Source organism: Mandrillus leucophaeus, unplaced genomic scaffold (genome assembly GCF_000951045.1).
Source record: "Mandrillus leucophaeus isolate KB7577 unplaced genomic scaffold, Mleu.le_1.0 Scaffold167, whole genome shotgun sequence".
NCBI lineage: Eukaryota > Metazoa > Chordata > Mammalia > Primates > Cercopithecidae > Mandrillus > Mandrillus leucophaeus.
In genome coordinates, this window is record NW_012101665.1 from 944526 (window position 1) to 967611 (window position 23086).

General features: G+C 38.6%; 1 protein-coding gene and 1 pseudogene across 2 annotated transcripts in view; both read right to left on the reverse strand.

Annotated features, from left to right (window-relative positions):
• Window positions 1–23086, reverse strand: part of PPP1R42 (protein phosphatase 1, regulatory subunit 42) — an 80319-nt gene that overhangs the window by 29388 nt on the left and 27845 nt on the right. Inside the window, exons 6-7 of the mRNA XM_011976487.1 lie at window positions 6962–7079; window positions 596–727 (exon numbers count right to left, since the gene is read on the reverse strand). Of these exons, the coding sequence (XP_011831877.1) occupies window positions 596–727; window positions 6962–7079 (250 nt within the window). The remainder of the gene's footprint in view (window positions 1–595; window positions 728–6961; window positions 7080–23086) is intronic.
• On the reverse strand, window positions 2628–4368 carry LOC105536995 (annotated as a pseudogene). Its single transcript, XR_001005654.1, has one exon. The product of XR_001005654.1 is annotated as a U4/U6 small nuclear ribonucleoprotein Prp3 pseudogene (transcript).

Below are 23086 nucleotides of genomic sequence, written 5' to 3' on the forward strand. Positions count from 1 at the left end.
TGGCTCACTGCAACCTCCGCCTCCTGGGTTCAAGCGATTCTACTGCCTCAGCCTCCCAAGTAGCTGGGATTACAGGTACCTGTCACCATGCCCGGCTAATCTTTTGTATTTTTAGTAGAAACAGGGTTTCATCATGTTGGCCAGGATGGTCTTGAACTCCTGACTTCAGGTGATCCACCCTCCTCATCCTCCCAAAGTGCTGGGATTACAGGCGTGAGCCTCCGTGCCTGGCCTTTTTGCACTGTTACTTAACAAATATACGAGTGGCTTAGGTTTCACAATTTACATAGCTGATATCATGCACTTTTGCCAGATATAAAATTATACATTTTTCCCTACCCTTGTGGCTCTATGTCTACACAAAACCAAACACAGCTGTTGTTCACAGTGGCTACCATTTACATAAACATTATAGGTAAAATTTCCATTACAAGACAAATTGTACTTATGTACAACTAAGTAAATAAGTTTTAAAAAAACCCATAAAACAACAACAAACTAAACAAAAAACATTTTATTTGTTGGCATTTTTCTGTTGCTTAGAATATTTCCTTTGCTAGAAGAGCAGTCACCTAATGAGTGACAGAGTGCTTACTTATGAGTGAATTGCTTGCATCCTCATTTTTACTGCTCCTTTTTTTGCTGATTTTCTTGGCGTCTTTGGATGCTTTCCAATTCATTAGAAATTGTCTTTCTATATTTTTAATTTCTTTTCCATCAAGAAATTCTGGAGAAAAATACATACATTTAAAAATATATACATATATATACATATATACAATATATACATATAAACATAAGTCAAAATATGCAATTCTGGTTCAGAGCACAGAAACTTAAGTTACACCATAGACTGAAATAAATTTGTTTTTAAAATACGTTAATTACGCAACGTATGTACTTTTGTTGAGATTTTATTTATAGATTTTTTTCTGATTCCAAAAAGAACATATGCTTGTTATAAACAATGGAAATATCATCAAATAAAACATTAAAAGGCTCCGTAATTATTATCCGGAGACAAGGTCTCGCTCTGTCATCCAGGCTGGAGTGCATAGAGTGATCTTGGCTTACAACAACCTCTGCCCCATGGGGCTCAAGTGATCCTCCCACCTCAGCCTCCCGAGTCGCTGGGACCACAGGTGTGCACCACCATCCCCAGCTATTTTTTTGTATTTTTAGTAGAGACAAGGTCTTGCCATGTTGCCCAGACTGGCCTGAAACTCCTGAGCTTAAGCAGTCCGCCTGCATCGGCCTCCCAAAGTGCTGGGATTACAGGCATGAGCCACCGTGCCTGACCATACCCCTTATTATGTTTGTTTATTTATTTATTTATTTATTTTTGAGACAGGATCTCACTCTGCCATCCAGGCTGGAATGCAGTGGCATGATCTTAGCTCATTGCAACCTCAAAACTCCTCAGCTTAAGTGAGCCTCCTGCCTTAACCTCCAGAGTAGCTAGAACAATAGCCATGTGCCACCAAGCCAGGATAATTAAAGACACTTTTTTTTGTAGAGGTGGGAACTCACTATGTTGCCCAGGCTGCTCTTGTATTCCTGGCCTCAAACAATCCTCTCACCTCGGCTTCCCAAAGCCCTGGGATTACAGAGGTGTGATAGAAATTGAGCTTCATAAATTATACAAATAATTTTTGCATGTTGTAAGACATTTGGAAAACACACAAAAAATAAAAAAATTATTCCCCAATGAGAAATAATCACTGGTAACACTTTTGTATATTTCTTAGCATGTTTTTATTTTCGATATATGTATGTAAAATTGGAATCCTCTATTTATATTAGTTTTGCATCCTGCTTTTTAATATTGTGTTGTGAATATTTTACCATGTTTTTCCTTAAATACAGTTTTTAATGGCTGGTGTTCTATTGTTTGTGGATATATTATGAAATACTGAACAATTCCCTTATTAAAGGTTATTTTATATTGCCTATATTGTTTCCTCAATTACATGAACACAGATGACCTTCATTTAATAGAAGGATGATTTTTTTCTTCAAAATTTTTTTCTTTCTTTCCATAGGACTCTGCTTGATAGATTTTTTTCTAATGAAATTTATGTATAGTAGTTTTGAAAATTAGATATTTTCTTTCATTATTCATGTAATCCACTAGATCCCAGAATGTAGAAAGGATGTAGTAAAATTTATTAGATCACACATTATTTCAGGGATAATGACAATATTCTGATAAAATATTAGTTGTACTACTGAAAATATTAATACTGCCACTTAAACATGAGCCATAATATTGTGTTATACCCAAAGTACAAAACAAAATGTTGAAACAAAGAATATAAACTAGAACTATAGAATCTAGAAGTAAAACTGTCTCCATATCTTATTTCATGCACTTTTTTTTTCACTGAAGAAGCTAGTACTATCCAAACCATAAGAAATTGTCAAATATCTTAGTACTTATAACTTTACAATAAAAGTCATCTTTTTTATTATTTATTTTAAAAAAACCTCTTTAATCATATGCACATAAGGGGAATAAAGGGCAACACCAGGCTGACTGGGGAAGGGAGCAAGATATTCTGCCTTTGTCCCAGTGTCTGCTTGGCATAGTTCTGAGATCATACAAGGGGGAGTGGGTTGGGAAACAGAATAAATGAGAGGACAGAAGAGACAAAGGCAAGAGGGGAGAGGCAAGGGCTTGCAGTAGTCTCAATTAGTGGACTGTACGCAGATTCACTTAGGGCAAGGTTCCAGTAATGTTCAGCCCCATGCTTTCTGAAATGCTCACGAGCTATGTTCTCTGTAGGACACTGTTTAAACTTCATCTCTCCAAAGCTCCGGTCTTTGGCTGTACCCTCCCAGAATAGTATACATTTGTTGGTTTTCTTCACAGCTTCCTCATTAGATTCCTCATGATCATCTCCCTTTGTGTTAGATGTCCATTCATCCCACTTTATCCGATGCAGCATTAAGATGCTTACATTTCTTCTGGGCCTTGGGGCCCCCTTCCACTACTACCACGTTGACATCCTTGTGCAGTACCACCACCCCGTCAGGTACAGTTGCCCAGCAGTGGCCTCAATCTTGAACTTCTTGGCTGGGGTGCTCAAATTTCTAACTCCATCTCAATCTTGAACTTCTTGGCTGGGGTGCTCAAATTTCTAACTCCATATACAGATATGTGTACCCCTGTGAAATGTCTTAAGCTTTTAAATTTTCTTGACCTTTCTCTATTCTGCTGTGAGTTTTCAGGCAGAATTGACCTCTTCATGCACTTTCTGTCTTTTTGCCATCTGAGCTCTGACATGGACTTCTACCTTCGTGTAGTCTTGAACAGCTTCTGTTCCTAATACTTGCGTCAAATTAGAATTCTCACTTTGGGTTCTGGAGGAGGCATCAGGCCCAGCCTGACTTTTTCTAGTAGTTCCTTCTGTGCTTCCCTCCTTGTCTGTCTCTGAAGTTTTTTCTGTTCCTTCTTGGTAAGATACACTCCCAGAGTAACTGGTGTGTCATTGTCGACTGGAGGATTGAGCTGGGCTGGATGTTCAACAAGATTTGTGATTCCAAAATAATCTTCTCTCTTGGGATTTTCCTCTGTAAGGTCAAAGCCATTGGGGATTATGTGAGTCCCACCACTCAATTTCAGGGATATCTACTTCCTTTAGCTCCTTCCTAGGAGCAATGAAGGCAAGCCTATCAAAGTATGGGTGCCTATTTTTTGAGCTGCTTGTGAAATCTCTCCCTGAAGCTTCTCCAGTTGAGCCTTTGTTCTTAATTGCTGAGCAATCTTCTCAAATTTGCCCTTGTCATGGAATTTAAAAGTGTGTTTCTGGCGCCGGGAAGCGACAGTGGAGACTCAGGGTCAAAAAAGATATTGGACTCCATGTCTTCTGATGATTTTTCTTTTAGCTGTTGCTTGAATGGTTCCCTCTTCACAGCACGAATATTGGCAGGAGTAGGCATGCAGTGTGTCAGCTCAATCTCCTTGCATGTTGCATCTACAGTGCACCCTTGATCATCTAGGATCAGTGGTGTAGGTTTAATTTGGTCTTTTAACTCCACCTTTGGGGGAGCAATGCCCATGGCATGGAGATTAGCCAGGCCCAGAATGTTGGCATTGCTGATGAGTCCTGGCTTCAATGCCACCCGGGCTTGGAATCGAGCTTGTAGTTCAGCTGCTTTCCTTGCCTTCTCAATGGCATCATTCATGAAAGTGGTAGCCTGGGAGGGCAGAATAGTGTGGCCGATTGGAAGTCGCTCTGGTTGGGAGGAAGAAGGCGTCTTTGGCTGAGGTGTAGGGGGGCTAATAAAGCGTAGCTGTTTTTTCCTCTCCTCCATATGTCATTTTGCTGCGTCCATCATCTGTTTGATCTGGAGCTTAGTCAGCATGCCAGGACTCTCTGATGGAGGCCCAGGGATCACCTCAGGCTCTTCTTCCACCTCCTCAAAACGGGGTATTCGCTGCTTCTTTACTCCTGATGATTCCTTAGAGATCTCAAGAGTCATCACCAAACACCTTCTTTAGCTCTCGTTTTCTGCTTCAGTCACTGCTAGACTTGGAATGCCTAGAGCTTCCGCCTTTCTCCTACAGCCTCAGTTTGTCCACAAATCGGAGAGTAGAATCATCAAGAAAAGGTATCAGATGATCGGCTGCCTTCTTCTTGTCCATGCTCTTCCCCACACAGTTCAATGCTGCTGTGACCACTGTAGGCTCTGAGAAACCCAGCACGCTCTTCACTGTCTTCTCATCCGCCTTGGAGCCTCCCAAAGTGCTGGGATTACAGGCGTGAGCCACTGTGCCCAGCCTGACATCACTGATAAATTAGGAAGAAAAGGTTAAGGAGTGTCTAATTCTAGTTATCAACGACGGTGAAAAGATCAATGGTTTCAGCTGATCCAGCTCCCTCTTAGTGCCATTTTTCAGGAAAAAGAGAACAATAGCTCGAATGGGACTCAATACTACAGCTCACAAACTTCAGCCCCGAGACGGAAGCCGAAAGTTAAACCTGAACCAGAAACCTTCTGACCGCCCTAGGCCTGTCGTCGCTATCGCCACGGCCGCTGCCACACCGCTGTCTCCCAAAATGTGACCAGGGAGGGTCGGGCCGCCAATTCGTGCAGCCGTATTTGCCACTTTCCTGGAGGCAGAGCGCATGCGTCGCAGAAATGAAAAGTTTCCCTGAACAAGTTGCTTGCTTTCTGTTTCCCGGACTAAGCCTATTTCTGCCAAGTTAATGTCTTTAACTTCCTGAAGCGGAAATTGGGTTACTTGTAGTTTTCCTCATATGGAGAATAAGTGTGCAAAAGCAAAATTCTGCTAGAATGAAGAGCGAGGCTTCTGCGTTTGTGTTAAACCCAGTCTTTCTGATAGAAAGTAAATCCTTTCACAGTCGTGATAACTAGAATTAGCCATCCTTCCTTAACCTTTTCTCCCTAATTTAACAGTGGTGTCAGGCTGGGCCGGTGGCTCATGCCTGTAATCCCTGCACTTTGGGAGGCCAAGGCGGGTGGATCACTTGAGGTCAGGAGTTCGAGACCAGCCTGGCCAAAGTGGTCAAACCCCGCCTCTACTCTAAAGGTCATTCTTTGATGCTCAGTTTTTCCAGCCACTTATATTTATTGATGTCTTTCCAGATCTATTTTTATTAATAATTATATAACTTGTTAGTATATTTTTGGATGAGATATATGTAATCAATACATACTTTTAAAATATACTATAAAGATAAGGAATGAAAATTCTAAGTCTTTTATTGTAATCTCTTCTTCCTCATGTTAATGTCCCAAGCAGAGCTGAGGAATGACTAGGAAACTGTGCCCCCGTTAACCTGATTCCATCTGATTTTTAACAAATGATCTTTTTTTTTTTTTTCTTTTTTTTGAGATATTCTCTCACTTCGTCGCCCAGGGTGGAGTGCAATGGCATGATCGCGGCTCACTGCAACCTCCGCCTACCAGGTTCAAGCGATTCTCCTGTCTCAGCCTCCCGAGTAGCTGGGATTATATGTGCACGCCGCCACGCCCGGCTATTGTTTTGTATTTTAGTAGAGATGGAGTTTCACTGTGTTGCCCAGACTGGTCTTGAACTCCTGAGCTCAGGCAATCCACCTGCCGTGGCCTCCCAAAGTGCTGGGAATACAGGCGTGAGCCACCGCGGCCGGCCTCAAATGATCTTATTTGAAGTTAATAGGTGTGAAAATGGTTCAAGACTGGGAGCCAGGCAATGGATTCCAGATTATAAACCTAATGAGATTTATTTCATTTTAATAAGTTGCTCTCAATGCAAAATTTGCTTCCACTCATGCTAAGTAAACCAAATATGTGGACTGTCACTCTGTTTGGTGAGGACTGGGTAACCTATAAAACATAAAAATAACTTCTTACAAGGACACAGCAAACCAGTGCCTTCGTGAGAGGTCACTGTGTGTCTTTCTGATGCTGTGTCACTTCGTCACTATTAATCTAGTGCTTTTGTCCATTTCCCCCAGTATGGTGCATATTCAGGAATGTTATTTGTAAGGATCTCATAAAGGGTCTCCTCACTTAGCTCTCCTATCAAATGAAAGGGATTCCTGTATGTTCTTAGGGTAACATTTGGCAAATGTCAAGCAATGAAAGCTTTGATCAATTTTATCTACAGAACCAAGAGCTAAGGAGTCTCTTGGGATCATCAAAGGATTTGTGCCAGTGAAAGTTTGGCAAAAGGTCAGCAAGTTCTACACATTTATGACTAACCATTTTTATTGGTAATAGCAAAATATCCTCCTTAAGGAATAAGTATCAGGTGCTTTAATTACTTCTGAGCAGCAGATGTTTTTCATGCTTTATTTGTCAATTTTAACTTTTGCTCTTATTCAAAATATTGAATTTAAAGTTGACAGTTTTCACAGATCCAGATGTCATACTCATATTTCTGAAAGCTTACTGGTAAAATAACTAAAAATTAACTAATTGTCATTCTCTTATTAATATAAATATGTACCCAGTGATTTGGACACCAGTATCAGTCTGTCCCTGTATTTTGGTTTGAGACAAACAGGATTTCCATTTAGGTCAATTTTCCACAGCTTCATCAACTTGTTCAGTAAAAACTCCAAATCCTATAATTAGAGAAGAAAAAGCAAAGCACAAGCATTTCATATTTACCAATACTTCTAGCATGTCGGTTATTGTTTTTAAAGGTAATTACTGCTTTCATGGAATTCTAGCTCAGAGCCAGGTACTTAGAAGGTGCATAATAACACCTTCTAAATAAATTTTGTGCATAATAATACCTTCTAAAATAAATTTTGAATAAAACAATCTATACTGATAATAGAAGGCACTGAAGATAAGGCAAAAAAATGAGGTCTTAAGTTGAGGGCCACACAACTGTTCTCTGTCATACTCCCTTAAATGGCCCCCACTGCAGCTCAGAAAAAACTTTTTCCTGCGGAAGATGCCCTATTCTTAGTGTAGCTCATAGAAGTTTACAGATTAGGCAATTAAGGGGTAGTGAGTAAGCAGTCCCTTGCGATTGTAAGCAATGTGTGTTGTTGCTTTTTATTTTACAAATAATTCATATTAATTTTTTAAGTGTTAAAAAACAAAAACAAAAACAAACACCTACCAAAAGGAAAAATGGAAGAAAGGGGGAAAAATCATTTGTATGCTTATCATGCAAAGATCATTTTTAATATGTTGTTATGTATCCGTCTAATCTTTTTTGAGCATAGGGACTTTTGGGAGGGTACATATTTTTAATTGTCATAATTGTACTGTGAGTACAATTTTGTTTTACATTATATCATAAATGTTTACATGTTTTTATAGTTTATAAGAAGAAAATCAGCTGATATTTCAAGGAATAATAAAGTTATTCTGTGTTCTACAATCCAAATAAATGTGAGGAAAACAGATTAACGGAACTTAAGAACTAACTGTCTCAGTTTGCTTTTTTCACAGCCTCTTTGTCCCTATTTGAGTTTCTTTTCCCATCCAATGTCACTCTTTCCCCAGTACCTTGTCTGTCATTTCTTGCTTTCTCCCCTTCCCCCTTTTCTAAAAAGTGTATTTTATCTTAACTACTATTTAATGAAAATGAAGTACACTTTGAGTATTTCTTATATGTGGCCAAAGTTCTGTTCTTTATCTTTAATATCAGATGCATTTAATCTGTTATGAATTACTCAACAAAAGTAGTGCACTTAGGTTGTTTCCATAGCTTGGCTATTGTGAATATTACTGCAAAGAACATGGGAGTGCACATGTTGCTTTTAAAATAGTAATTTCACTTCCTTTGGATATATATCCTAAATTTAGTCTGCGCTAGACTTTGAGGGATTCCAATAAATAATTTATGTGAAAATATAAGACTTTTTTTTTTAAATAAGGCAATCCTAAACTTCCTGGCACTGCTGCTTACTGTGTGACCTTAGGCAAATCTATGTCTTCATCTATAACTTGAGGTTAATTAAGATTAGTTGCCATGGCATATAAAGTGCCTGGAACAAAGAAAGTAATAAATGTGTCAGTTCTCTGCCTGTTTGCCTGCCCTGCTACCTCTTAACTAATTCCCTTTCTCTTAATTTTTGTCAACAGAGAGTGAAAACATTTTAAGTAAGGAAGAAGAAACTTCTTGACCTATTGACAAATAAGTAGTTGGCTTTTTATAAGAAAGTTATCTTCATAAATTATAACTTCAGCCTTCAGTTCTGGGCTCTGGAATATGCCTTCTCCAACAGCATTTGTTTGGCAGTGTTTAATACAGCCATAACTACCTTATTTTACGTGAGAGTTACATTGTATTTCTCTTACTCTAGAAACCTGTAAGGAAGGGATTATGCATCACATTTTTTACAGTGTTGAATGTGATGCCCATCATCTAAAAGTTAATAAGAACACTTACAGAACTTTAAATTGATATAGATAAAAGAGTGCTTAGAGTTTTGTTAATTGTTCTTTACTTGATAAATGACCCTCGACATACTCCCTCCAGTGTATGTTTATTTAAGACTAAACTAATCCTTTGCTGAAATACGATTACCCTTTGGATACGCTCTGGTTGTTCATTGCCTTCCTGTCTTTGCCTTCCTGTCTTTAATAAAAAGCTTTCACTTTCCTCCTCTTCAATAAGTTACTAAAGGAAGCAGACACTTTTCTGGACAGTCTCTGTTTGATAAATGATCATGTCATGCTATCACTTAGAGGAGTGCTGCAAAATACTGAGGAGCAAATTATATTTCCCCTGCAGGGTTGATGCCTAAGCTCCTGTATAGGCGTCTGCAGCACAGCAATGCTCTCTCTACCATTAATGATGACCGCTGATGAACCTGTATTTGACCAGCATACTCCAATCTTTATTGGCAATGTCTGGAACAACCATCCTTACTAAATCTAAAGACAGCCATTTGTCATCCCTCTGACTGCCTGTCATCATCTGCCTGGGAAAATCTATAATTTTTGGCTTGTTCCTGACTCAACTGTGGAATGAATAAATTTATCTTTGGGTCACTCTGCTTGTCAGGATCAATAATGAGCAGAGGTTGAATAAATTAGAAACTGAGAAAACATGACAGGCCGTAGAAGTTTGTTCATTTGTGTCTTATAAATCAGATATTTAGTTCATATAAGAGGCAAATATGTCAAGTTTTTTATTTCCCTCCTTCTGAAGATTCTATACCTCATGATAAATGGTCATCAGAAAACCAATGAAGTAAATCACTAATATATCTGACTTTGAGATGAACTTTTCAGATCATTGTATTGATTTAGCAAACTTTACAGACTTCAAAACTTAGGTAAATATTAAACTTTTTTTGTTCTTCAAATTGTATACATTTTTCAGCCATGATATTCCTTTGAGTTAATAGTGTCAGCAAGCTATATAATGCTGGCCCTAGTGAAGTTCATGGCTCAGCTTAGCCTCATCAGATTACTTGTACAAATGCAAAAGTTTTGTTGTAAATTGTTGTTAAAGTATTTAATAATTTTTATACATTGATGAATATCTGTTTAAAGGAGGTACAGGAAAAACATGCAAAGACATGTTAACCAAAAGTAAATGTCACTTAACTAGAGCCCTGTAAGTTAAAGGAGTTTCTAAACTATGAAATATTGTTTGGCCTAAAACCTCTCTTTTGCCTTCTCTCCAGTGGTTGACCTTGCCACCAGTTTTACTTAGGAGAAGTGGGTCATCCATCCACCAAGTTTTCTCAGTTATCTGCCTTTGATTTCACACTTCCTCTTCCATTCTTCTTTTCCATTTTTCTCAACAAAGGAAGAGTCACACCTCTTTCCCCCAGGTTAAGTAGTTCTTTTGATCCCAGCCTTTTCTTCCTGGGTTCCCCTCTCTCTTCCATTTCCATTTCTAGTATCTCCCTCTTATCTGGATTTTATTTTGTCTCTTACCTACCATTGCCAAACTTCTTGAAGACTGATCTGGACTAATGCTTCTCAAACTTTCGTGTGCTTAAGAATCCTGAGTGATCTTATTTAAATGCAGGTTCTGATTTGTTAGGTCTGAGACAGAAGCTGAGATTCTGCATTTCTGCTGCTGCTGCTGCTGCTGGTCTAGGTCACCACTTGGAGTTGGCCTAGTCTACTGCATGCCTATAGTGTGGTTGCTTCTTCAACCACTGGGCACTCATGCAATCTGGTGCCACTGAAAAGGCATTGCTAACCGTATCACTGATCCACACATTGCCAATCACATACTTTCTCAGTCTCAATTCTTTGGAATATCGCACCCTGTTCATCACTCCCTTCATGGCTTTGTGATTCTACATTCTTGCAGGCTCCATGGATCCTTCATGAATCTCTGACCCCACAAGTAACAAACCCCTGACTACAGAAATCTCTAATGTATGAATAGGCTGTTTCATACATTGGGGAAAACTCTATTAAAGTTTCCACCATCTCTCACTTCCTAACTAACCTGGCCTCTTCCAGTCTGTTCTTCACATTGTAGCCATGTGGATCGTTTCAAACCACTAATCTCAGCTATATACTGAGAACTGAACATCTAACTAATAAAACATCTAACTAATAGAAGCAACTAACTAATAAAACATCTAACTAACAGAACATCTAACTAATAAAAGCAATGCTATAAGAACATCTATGCAGGGACAGTCTTCGCCATAATGCATCAGGACGTTACCAGAGAGTGAGAGCTCCCACTGGGGAGCAGGAGCATATGTCCCTGCTGGGAGAACCTTGGGGACCAATTCACTTGATTCCTTTTCTATAATCTATGTTTATTCCTTTCAAACAGTGTTTGTTTCCCTTCCCTGGATCACAACAGAATGTAAAATCATAGCTAGAAAAAAGTTTGCCTCCTATAACCCATTGCCTTCTCTATTTATACTTAGACCCTTTATAGAAAAAGAATGGCCACATTGATGATAATAGTCAAACTTCTGTTACCCTAAGGAAATAAAGGTCATCTATTCAAAAGAGGAAGAACCAAATTATTTGGGAGGCCAAGCTGAGCATTTCTTTGTACTCTCTGCCCTCCTGACTATAGGCAATCTTGTGAATGATGGTAGTTTCAGTGACCACTTAAACAATACACTGAAGATTCACATTTATCTATCCTCTGAGCTCTGGCCTCATATGTCCAATTATGTACTTGACATTTTCTCTGGAACATTTCAAAGGCACTTCAAACCCTACATTACCAAAACTCATGATCTCTCAAACTTGACTCTTGACTTCTTTATTTCTCATTGTGCAAGGCAAGAAGCCCAGAAATCACTCTTGACCTCTCCTCCTCCCATGCTCCCTATATCCAACTCACAACCAAGTCTTATCCATTTTACTTCCTGAACAGCTCTCCAATCTGTCCATTCCATTTCCATCCCTACCCTATTAAAGTTTCCATCATCTCTCACTTTGTAACTAGCCTGGCCTCTTCCAGGCTGTTCTTCACACTGTAGCCATGCAGATCTTTTCAAATTGCTAATCTTCAGTTACTTCACTCCTGGCTTAAACACCTCCAGTGGCTCCTCACTGTTCTTAGGATAAAGACAAAACTCTCTTTCATGACCTATGTGGCCCATCTACCCACTGGCGTCTGTACTATGTTCTACCTTCACTATCTCAGCTTCTTATCCCTCATAGTTGTCATGCTCCAACCTGCCCCGGGACCTTGACACATGCTGTTTTCTTTGCCTGATAAGTGCTTCTTTTCTGTCAGAGCTCAGCTGTCCCTTCCTTAGAGAAGCCTTTAGTGACCTCTCTAACTAGGACAGATCCCTCTCTTATAATAGGCTCTCAGAGCCACATACTTCATTTTTGTGGTACTTGTGCAATTTTATATTTGTTTTGGGGTGATTATGTGCTTAATGTTTCTCTTCCCCTGAATGTTGAGAATTCCTCAAAGCCAGGGATCGTATCTGTTTTCTGCTCACTCTTGTGTCCCCCATTGTCTAGCAAGTACTGCCACATAGTAGGAGTAGGTGTTTTCAATGAATGTATAAGAGATGAATGAATAAATGAACGAATGAATGAACGAGAGAGAGGCAGGTGACCTAAGCCTAGAAGCAGGACAGGAATTATAGGGAGAAATAAGATGGAACCATTTTTGAAGAAGTTGCTAATTCGAGGTGCTGCAGACATGGAAAGAGAGAGAAAAGAAAGACTATCTTCTCTTTTCTTCTATTTCCTCCTCTGTCCCTTCTCTCCACTTCTATATCCTCCTGTCTAGAAGTCCCTGCCCTGGACCAGTTTTGGATTAAGGAATAGCAGAGACAAAGGCAGAGTTAGAGGATCTTGGTGGTAAGGAGTACTTGACAGTCGTGGGTCTAAAGATGTGAGGAGAGGCAAGGGAATGAAATCTCAAGCAGCAGGAGGGACAAAAGTTGCTTGGCTACCCAGCTTCTTACAGGTCTATATCCTGTACCTCAGCCTCTAATGCAGTCACTCCCTTGTGGCTCTAGGATCCTCAGTAAGCTAGGGCATGGCATGTTTCAGAGTGCCTATATTTCTCAGAGACCCAGTTCTCTCTTTTCTTTCCACAGAGCTCAAGAATTTCAGTCCCTTGGTAGCACTTTTCCTTGCTACATGTGTTCCTTAAATATCTTCCTTTCTCAAACAAGAATCTTGGTTGAAAGATTCAAAGTTGTTTAACCATCCTAGGGGATCATTATTTTTTCATATTCTCTTAAAGCAGTCACTTAAAAAATGTGTCTTCTATGCCAAAAATATAAATTCAGTTTGATGGAACAGGACTACAAGAAGACAATTTGTAAATACACACAAATTACTAACATGTTTTAGTTTATAATACTTCACAAAAATCTATCTGCAATATTAATTAACAGGACTTTCATAGTACGGAGTAATCTATGACAATATTTATAATAATACAATGAGTGTGACTAAGGTTCCTTTTAAAAACACATTTGAATATTAATTTTAAATTTTGAATTTTTACTTTTGGAGATAATGGTAAATTATCAGCAAAAGTAATAACTTTAAAACGATAATTTCCTGTGTAAGAACTACACTAGTTATTTCCTGTATTTTCTGTAGGTACACTTAAGGAACTTAAGTCCATATAAAAGCAGCTGCTCTAAGTGCTGAAAACCTTGGGTAATTACAGTGGTTTTGTTAGGATTCTTTAATGATGTCCACTTCTTTTTTCCCATGGCACAAAGCTGTCTGTTTCTGACGACTCAGGATGGATGTCAGTGACCTTATGTATGGCATGAGAGATTTTTTTCCTGTAGCACAGGATTTGATGTCAGTAGCTTTTGGACAATGTCAGTGAACAAAAAGAAGGAAAAAAAATTAAAGCCAAATATAGAGATGCTGACCCCAGGAATACATAACAGAAAAACAAGTTAATATTCTGATGCTAGGCTTCAACATGCCCTTTGATTAAGCCTTCAGAATATTATTTAAAATGAACCACAAAAAGCACATTTCAAACATACCCCGGGCAATGTCTACATTCAGAATGCCAAGAAGCTATGTCCAGGCATTTTTAATTGTTTGTGTCTTCATGGTGGAAGTAAAAGAACTTAAGATTTTATTCTTACTCTTTGGATATCTTCACTCTATGCGGGGGGAAAGCAACTTTTGGTATATATCAACAGCTGGAACTCAGTGAATGTTTTGCATTCCTTCTCCAGAATATTTTTTTGTGCCCTTCTTCATTCATTCTATAAACATATAGTAAGTGCTTGCTATGTGCCAAGCACTGGGCCGGGCTCTGGGTAACCCTGAAGTAAATAAATCAAAATTCCTTGCATTCAAAGCTACTCAGTCTAATGAAGGATATGGTGATACACAATAACAAGGTTATATTAATCAAGTTTCTTCACCAACCATTCTCTATTTAAATTACGTTAAAAATTAAAGTGAGATAATCAACACAGTTAAAATATCAAATAAGATCATAGGGTTTATAACAAAACTTAAAGAGTATGTGAGGGCTTATAACAAAACCATTTTCAACTTCTTCAGCTATTTCTACACACATTTATGTCCACATTTCTAAATAACAATGGCTATTTTTGATTTTTAAATCTTAGATATTTATCTACTAAATTTCTACTAAGAAATATGATGATTTAATTCTCATAAGTACTGCCTCCAACCTCTACTACACTTCCCTTCTCCCACTATGTCAGTAGAGTTATACTAACATTGTTAATTAATTTTCACTGAGTGTATTATTATTATTATTATTATTATTATTTGAGACAGAGTCTCATTCTGTCACCCAGGCTGGAGTGCAGTGTATGATCATGGCTCACTGCAGATTTAACCTTCCAGGCTCAAGCGATCCTCCCACTGAAGCCTCTCGAATAGCTGGGACTCAGGCATGTGCCACCACGCCTGTCTAATGTTTCTGTACTTTTGTAGAGATAGGGTTTCACCATCTTTCCCAGGCTGGTCTAGAACTCGTGAGTTCAATCAATCCTCCTGCCTTGGCCTCCCAAAGTGCTGGGATTACAGATGTGAGCCACTGCACCTGGCCAATTTTCAGTGACTATATTATTAAGCTCAATTAAGTCTTGTTCATAGCTAAACTACGTAGTACACTAGGATTGCTTCTTATTTTCCACAGAGTTAAAAATTGCCTAATTTCTTAGTTTTCTATGTACTTACCACAATTCAGTCTGTTGCAACATGGGTTGGGTGCCTTCTAGCCTACCGTACAGCTGCTGTCCTAAGACTTACCTTCACTTCTGTGAATTTCCTTAGCTTTTTTAATGTTTCCTAGATACCATGTCTTCCCTTTTCCTAGTTTACTCTCCTGTTTAGATGAAATACTCAATTTTTATGGGTCGTGCTTTTTGTGTTCTTTTAAAGAAATTTTTATTTTTTTCTAGAAGTTTTACATTTTAGCAGTTAAATTTGGATATGATCCATTTTGAGTAAATTTTTGTGCATGGGGTAAAGAGTAAAGGTTCACTTTTTCTATTTGGATATCCAGTTGTTCCACCATTTGTTGAAAACATTATCCCTTCTTCCATTGAAATATTGGGATTTTTGGCTGGGCGCGGTGGCTTACACCTGTATTTCTAGCACTTTGGGAGGCTGAGGCAGGTGGATCACTGGAGGTCAGGAGATCAGGAAGAGCCTGGCCAACATGCTGAAACCCTGTCTCTACCAAAAATATAAAAAATTGGCTGGGCGTGGTGGCATGTGCCTGTAATCCCAGTTACTTGGGAAGCTGAGGCAGAAGAATTGCTTGAACCCAGGAGGCGGAGGTTGCAGTGAGCTGAGATTGTGCCACTGCACTCCAACGTGGGCAACAGAGCGAGACTCTTAAAAATCAATTGACCCTATGTGTGAGTTTATTTATAAACTATTCTGTTTCCTTAATCTTCATGGCTACCCTATGTCAATGCCACATTGTCTTGATTATCATAACTTTAAAGTTGTGAAATCAGGTAGGGTAAGTTCTCCAAATGTGTTTTATTTTATTTATTTTATTTTTGAGAAAGGATCTCACTTTGACACCCATGCTGGAGTGCAGTGCCATGATCATGTCTCACTGCTGTCTCAATCTCCTGGGCTTATGAGATCCTCTCACCTCAGCCTCCTGAGTAGCTGGGACCACAGGCATGTGCCACCACACCCAGCTAATTAAAAAACAAATTTTTTTTGTAGAGATAGAGTGCCAAACTCCTGGGCTCAAGTGATTCTCTAGCCTCAGCCTCCCAAAGAGCTAGGATTACAGATGTGAGCCACTGTGCCGTGTTTTTTTTTTTTTTTTTTTTTAGAAACACGGTCTCACTCTCTTGTCCAGACTGAAGTGCAGTGGCACAATCATGGTCCACTGTAGCCACGACCTCCAGGGCTCATGCAATCCTCCCACCTCAGCCTTTTGGGTAGCTGGTACTGTAGGCCACCATTTCCAGCTAATTTTTTAAAAAAAAACATCTTTTAGGCCGGGCACGGTGGCTCACGCCTGTAATCCCAGCACTTTGGGAGGCCGAGACGGGCAGATCACGAGGTCAGGAGATCAGACCATCCTGGCTAACACGGTGAAACCCTGTCTCTACTAAAAATACAAACAAATTAGCCAGGCATAGTGGCGGGCGCCTGTAGTCCCAGCTACTCAGGAGGCTGAGGCAGGAGAATGGTGTGAACCCGGGAGGCGAAGCTTGCAGTGAGCCGAGATCGGGCCACCACACTCCAGCCTGGGCGACAGAGCAAGACTCCGTCTCAAAAAAAAAAAAAAAGAAAAAAACATCTTTTAGAGAAGGGGTCTTACTATCCTGGGCTCAAGCAATCCTCCTGCCTCATCCTCCCAAGGTACTGGGATTATAAGCATGAGTTACCATGCCCATGATGGTTTTACCAATTGGTTCTTTTTACCAATGTTGCTTTGGTATTCTAGGTCCCTTTCTTATAAATTTTAGGATTGATTTGTCAATTTCTAAGAGAAAAGAATCTGAGATATTGATTGGGATTATGTTGAATGTATAGATCAATTGAGAAGGAATTAGCACTTTAAGAATACAGATCTTCTACCATGCAAGTGTAGGGCCAGGCAGTATATGAGAAATCTCTGTACTTTTAATTTTGCTATGAATCTAAAATTAATTTAAATCATAAAGTCTATTAAAATAAAAAAATCAAAACCAGAAAAAAAGTCTATTAAAACAAAAAATCAAAACTAGAATACAATCTGCTAATACATGAAAATGGTATCTCTCTTCATTTATGTAGATCTTCTTTAATTTCTTCCAATATTTTGTGTTTTTATTGTACAGCTCTTGCACATAGTTTAAAAAATGTATCCCTAAGTATTTTATGTATCTTGATGAAGTTATAAATGCCAATTTAAAAAATTTCATTTCTAATTGTTCACTGCTAGTCAATGGAAATACAGTTACGTTTTGCATATTGACCTTGCCATTAAGCATATGGATTTGCTAAATACACTCCATAAGTTCTAATAGCTTTTTGCAGATTTCTAATCATTTTATATGTACCCAATCACGTAGTCTGCAAATAAAGAACATTTTGTTTCTTCCTTTTCAAGCAATGTCATTGTTTCATTTTTTTGGCCTTATTGCACTGGCTAAGACAGGTGCAACTCTAAGGTTAAGTAATGTGGTATAGCAAATATCCTTCCTTTATTCTTAATCTTAGGGAAAGCATTCAATCTTTCATCATTAAGTATCTTGTTATGTAGATTTTATATAGATGCCTATTATCAGGTTAAGTTCCTTTCTATTTACAGTTTGCTGATAATTTTAAAAATCATACATGGTGCTGAATATAATGCATTTTGTGCATCTATTTAGATGATCATATAATACTTCTCCTTTATTCCGTTTGGTGAATTATATTGATTTATGTCTGAATGCCAAAACAATCTTGCATTCCTGAGATAAGCCTCATCTGGTCTTTGCGTGTTATCTATTTATATATTGCTGGACTTGATTTGCTAATATTTTAGTAGGGATTTTTGCTTCTCTGTTCCTAGGGTATATTGCTCTGCAGTGTTCTTGTAATATTGCTGATTTGATAACATGAGTTGGGAAGTAGTCCCTGCTTCTCTGTTTTCTTTCTTTTTTTCTTTGTGAGACAGGGTCTCACTTTGTTCCCCCAGCCAGCTGGAGAGCAGTGGCATGATCTCAGCTCACTGCAGCCTCGACTTCCTGGGTTCATGTGATCCTCCCACCTCAGCCTCCTGAGTAGCTGGGACTACAGATGATCACCACCATGGCTGGCTAATTTTTTTTTTTTTTTTCTTTGAGATGGAGTCTCACTCTGTTGCCTAGGCTGGAATGCAGTGGGATGATCTCAGCTCATTGCAACCTCTGCCTCTTGGGTTCAAGAGATTCTCCTGCCTCAGCCTCCCAAGTAGCTGGGATGACAGGCATATGTCACCACACAGAGCTAATTTTTGCATTTTCAGTAGACACGGGGTTTCACCATGTTGGTCAGGCTGGCCTTGAACTCCTGACCTCAGGTGATCCTCCTGCCTTGGCCTCCCAAAGTGTTGGGATTACAGGCATGAGCCCTGGCTAATTTTTGTATTTTTTGTAGAGATGGGGTCTCACCACGTTGCCCAGGCTGGGTTTGGAACTCCTGAGCTCAAGAGATCTGCTCACCTTGGCCTCCTGAAGTGCTAGGATTACAGGTGTGAGCCACTGCACCTGGCCTTGCTTTTCTGTTTTCTGAAAGAGTTTGTGTAAGATTGGTATCATTTCTTTCCTAATTTTGTGATAAAGTGCACCAGTGAGGTAATCTGGTCTTGGAGTTCTCTTTGTGGAAATATTTTTATTTGTGAAATATGATGCATTTAATAGATACAGAGCTATTCAGACTTCCTGTTTCTTATATCAGTTTTGGTATTTATGTCTTGCAAGGAATATGTTTTTAACTAAGTTGCCAACTTTATGGCATAAAGTTCTTTACAACATTCCCGTCTTATCCTTTTAACTGTAGTGACATATTTTTCATTCCTGATATTGTTAATTTGTGTTTTCTCTGTTTTCTTGAACAGCCTAGATAGAAGTTTATTAATTTTATTAATATTTGCAAAGAACCAGCTTTTGGCATCATTGATTTTTTTCTAATGGTTGCCTATATTTCTATTTCATTAATTTCTGCTGTTATTTTCATTATTTCCTTCTTTCCTTCCTTTTCATTTCCTTCCTGCAAATTTATTTTGTATTTAATTTGCATGTATTTTTCTTGCTGCTTGACGTACAAGATTAGAGCATTGTTTTAATTTTTCTTCATCTTAAATTTATTATCATTATTGTTTGTATTTTTCCCTCATTCTTGTTGTCATTTTATAATTTTTCTTCTTTTTTACTATAAGCGTTCAAAGCTATAAATTTCCCTCTAAGCATTACTTTACTGTATCCCACAAATTTTCAAATGTTTTGTTTTCATTTTCATTCAGTTCAAGTATTTTCTAATTTTCTTTGTGATTTCTATGGACTTTGTTTCATTTCATACGGATTATGTTGATAATTTTGTTTTTTGAGACAGGGTCTCACTCGGTTGCCCAGGCTGGAGTGCAGTGTTGTGATCTTGGTCACTGTAGCCTCCACCTCCTGGGCTCAAATGATCCTTCCAACTCAGCCTCCTGAGTAGCTGGGGCTACAGGCATGCACCACTATGCCTGGCTAATTTTTGTATTTTTAGTGGAGACAGGGTTTCACCATGTTGCCCAGGCTGGTCTTGAACTCCTGGGCTCAAAAATTCCACCTGCCTCAGTCTCCCAAAATGATAGTATTACAGGCATGAACTACTGCACCCAACTCTAAATATTCTAATTCCTATTTTAAGGTGGAATGTTCTATAAGAGTAAATTAGATCAAGTTGATTGGTTATGTTATACCTATCTTTTATATCATTACTAGTTTACTATCTGCTTGTTCTGTCAACCAATGCAAGAGAAATGTGGAAATCTCTGTTATAATTGTGAATTTGTCAATTTCTCCTTTTACTTCTGTGAATTTTTACTTCATGTAGTTTGTAATTCTGTTGCTAGGAGCATAACTTTGAGGATTGTTGTGTTTCCTTAAAGAACTGGCACTTTTTATCATTATAAATTTTCCTTATGTATCTCTGGTAATATTTCTTGTCCTAGAATCTATTTTATTTTATATTAATGTAGCCATTTCATTTTTCATATTACTTGTGTTTGCAGTATATTTTTTTCATAATTTTATTTTTAACTCACATATCTTTATGTATAAAGTGTGTTTCTTCCAGAGAGTACTATTGGATTTTTTATTTTTTTTAAAGCATAAATAACAAGACCCAGGCTGGTCTCGAACTCCTGGGCTCAAGTAATCCTCCCACCTTGGCCTCTTAAAGTGCTGACATTACAGGTGTCACCATGCCCAGCTAAGATTGGATTAAAAAAAATCTGGTCCTACTATCTCTGCCTTTTAATTGAACTATTTAAATTATTTGTTAATATAATTATTAATATTAATATTAATATATAATTACTGATATTGGCTGAGTTTAAGACTACTGTCTTGCTATTTGTTTTATCTGTTCTTTATTTCCTTTTTCTTTTCCTGTGCCCTACTTTTTTTTGGCATTTGAGTTTCTCTTAATTATTGGCTTACTAGTTGTAAAAATCTTTGACTGTATTTTAGTGGTTGCTTCAGGGTTTAAAACAATCATTTTTAAATATGCACAGGCTACTATCAAATAGCATGATACTACTTCACGTGTAATGTAAGAACTTGACAACAATATGCCACTATTTTCTCCATTCCTGTCATTTGTGCTATTGTTACTGTTTATTTTACTTTTACATGTCATAAACCCCATGCTATATAGTTATTATTTATTTTGCCTTCATTTTATTGCTTGTGTGGTTGCACACATCAGTGATCCCAGCTACAGTGAGGCTGTGGCAGGAGGTTCACTTAAGCCTAGGAAATTTAGGCTGCAGTGAGCTGCGATCACACTACTGCACTACAGACTGGCCAACACATTAAGACCCTGTCTAAAAAACAATTATCTTAGGTTTTATTTTTCTTTATTTTGCCTTCATTTTTTTGAAGGATGGTTTCACTGGATATATAATTCTAAGTTGACAAGGGTGTTTTTCTTTTAGCATTTTAAATATGTTTCATGATCTTCTGGCTTGTATGGCTTTTGACAAGAAGCTTGTAATAATTCTTATCTTTCTATGTACATAAAATATCTTTTAAATGTCTTTTCTTCTGGTAGCTTTTAAGATGTACATATATATTTTTTTTACATGGAGTTTTGCTCTTGTCGCCCAGGCTGGAGTGTAATGGTGCAATCTCGGCTAACTGCAACCTCCGCCTCCTGGGTTCAAGCGACTCTCCTGCCTTAGCCTCCCAAGTAGCTGGGACTATAGGCATGAGCCACTACACCTGGCTAATTTTGTATTTTTAGTAGAGACAGGGTTTCACCATGTTGGCCAGGCTAGTCACAAACTCCTGACCTTGAGTCATCCGCCCGCCTTGGCCTCCCAAAGTGCCGGGATTACAGGCGTGAGCCACTGTGCCTGGCTGCTTTTAAGATATTCTTATTATCATTGGTTGTTTAGCAATTTTACTGTAGTGTACTTTGGTGTAATTTTCTTTGGGATTTTCCTGTTTGGGTTTTGTTGAGCTTCATGGATCAGGGATTAAAATTTTCATCAAATTTGGTAATTTTGGGGCCACTATTTTTGTTGTTGTTCTGTGTTTGTTTGCTTGTTTGTTTTGTTTTGAGATAGGGGCTCGCTCTGTTGCCCCCGTTTTTTTTTTGTTTTTTTTTTTTTCAGTGTTTTTTCTTTCCATGCTTTACTTTGGACAGTTCTAATGCTATGTCTTTAAGTTCACTGATCTTTTCTTGCACAATGGCTAATCTACTTTTAATGTCATCCAATAAATTTTTTATTTTAGAAATATTTTTAGTCGGGCTTGGTGACTCACGCCTGTAATCCCAGCACTTTGGGAGGCCAAGGCAGGTGGATCGCCTGAGGTCAGGAGTTCGATACCAGCCTGGCCAACATGATGAAGCCCCGTCTCTCTAAAAATACAAAATAAATAAATAAATAAATATTAGCTGGGTGTGGTGGCAGGCACCTGTAATCCCAGCTGCTAGGCGGGGCTGAGGCAAGAGAATCGTTTGAACCCTGGAGGCGGAGGTTGCAGTGAGCTGAGATTGCACCATTGCACTTCAACCTGGGCAACAAGAGTGAAACTCTGTCTCAAAAAATAAATAAATAAATAAAATAAATAAATAAATATTTTTTAGCTCTAGAAGTTATGTCTTCCCCACACTTTCCATTTCTCTTCCCTTTCTGTTCACAATTTCTTTAAATTTTACAGTATATTTATAATTGCTTTTTTTTTTTTTTTTAAGTCTTCTCTCCTAATTCTATCCTTCATGTCATTTCTGGGTATTTTTTTTTTTGGACTGATTTTTCTCGGGTTATGATTTACATTTTCATGCTGCTGCTTCTTTTTTTTTTCCCCCACAAGATTACATCTGAAAGCAAGATTTTTGTGGTTCTTGTTTGCTGTTCCTCTCCCTGCACTGTGGTCGATATTCATTTTGTTGTTTTTTTTCTCTTAGGGACAACAGGCCTGTGCTGCCTATTGTCCAAGGTCTGAAAAAGTTGTTTCACATATTTTGTCTAGGTTTCTCTTTGTTTTTATGGAGGGCGATTCTGGTCCTGGTTACTACATCATGGCCCATTAGATTGTCTTTATAATTTAAAAACATATTTCTCCATTTTCCCCCTATTGCTATGGTCCATATGTGTCCCCCAAAGTTCATATGTTGAAACTTTTTCTTCCCCTGCCTTATTCTTCCTGGACATATGTTGAAACTTAATTGCCAATGCAGTAGTATTAAGAGGTAGGCCTTTGGGGTCTGGCACAGTGGCTCATGCCTGTAATCCCAGCACTTTGGGAGGCTGAGGCAGGTGGATCACGAGGTCAGGAAATCGAGACCATCCTGGCTAACACGGTGAAACCCTGTCTCTACTAAAAATATAAAAAATTAGCCGGGCGTGGTGGTGGGTACCTGTAGTCCCAGCTACTTGGGAGGCTGAGGCAGGAGAATGGTGTGAACCCGGGAGGAGGAGCTTGCAGTGAGCCGAGATGGTGCCACTGCATTCCAGCCTGCGCGACAGAGCGAGACTTTGTCTCAAAAA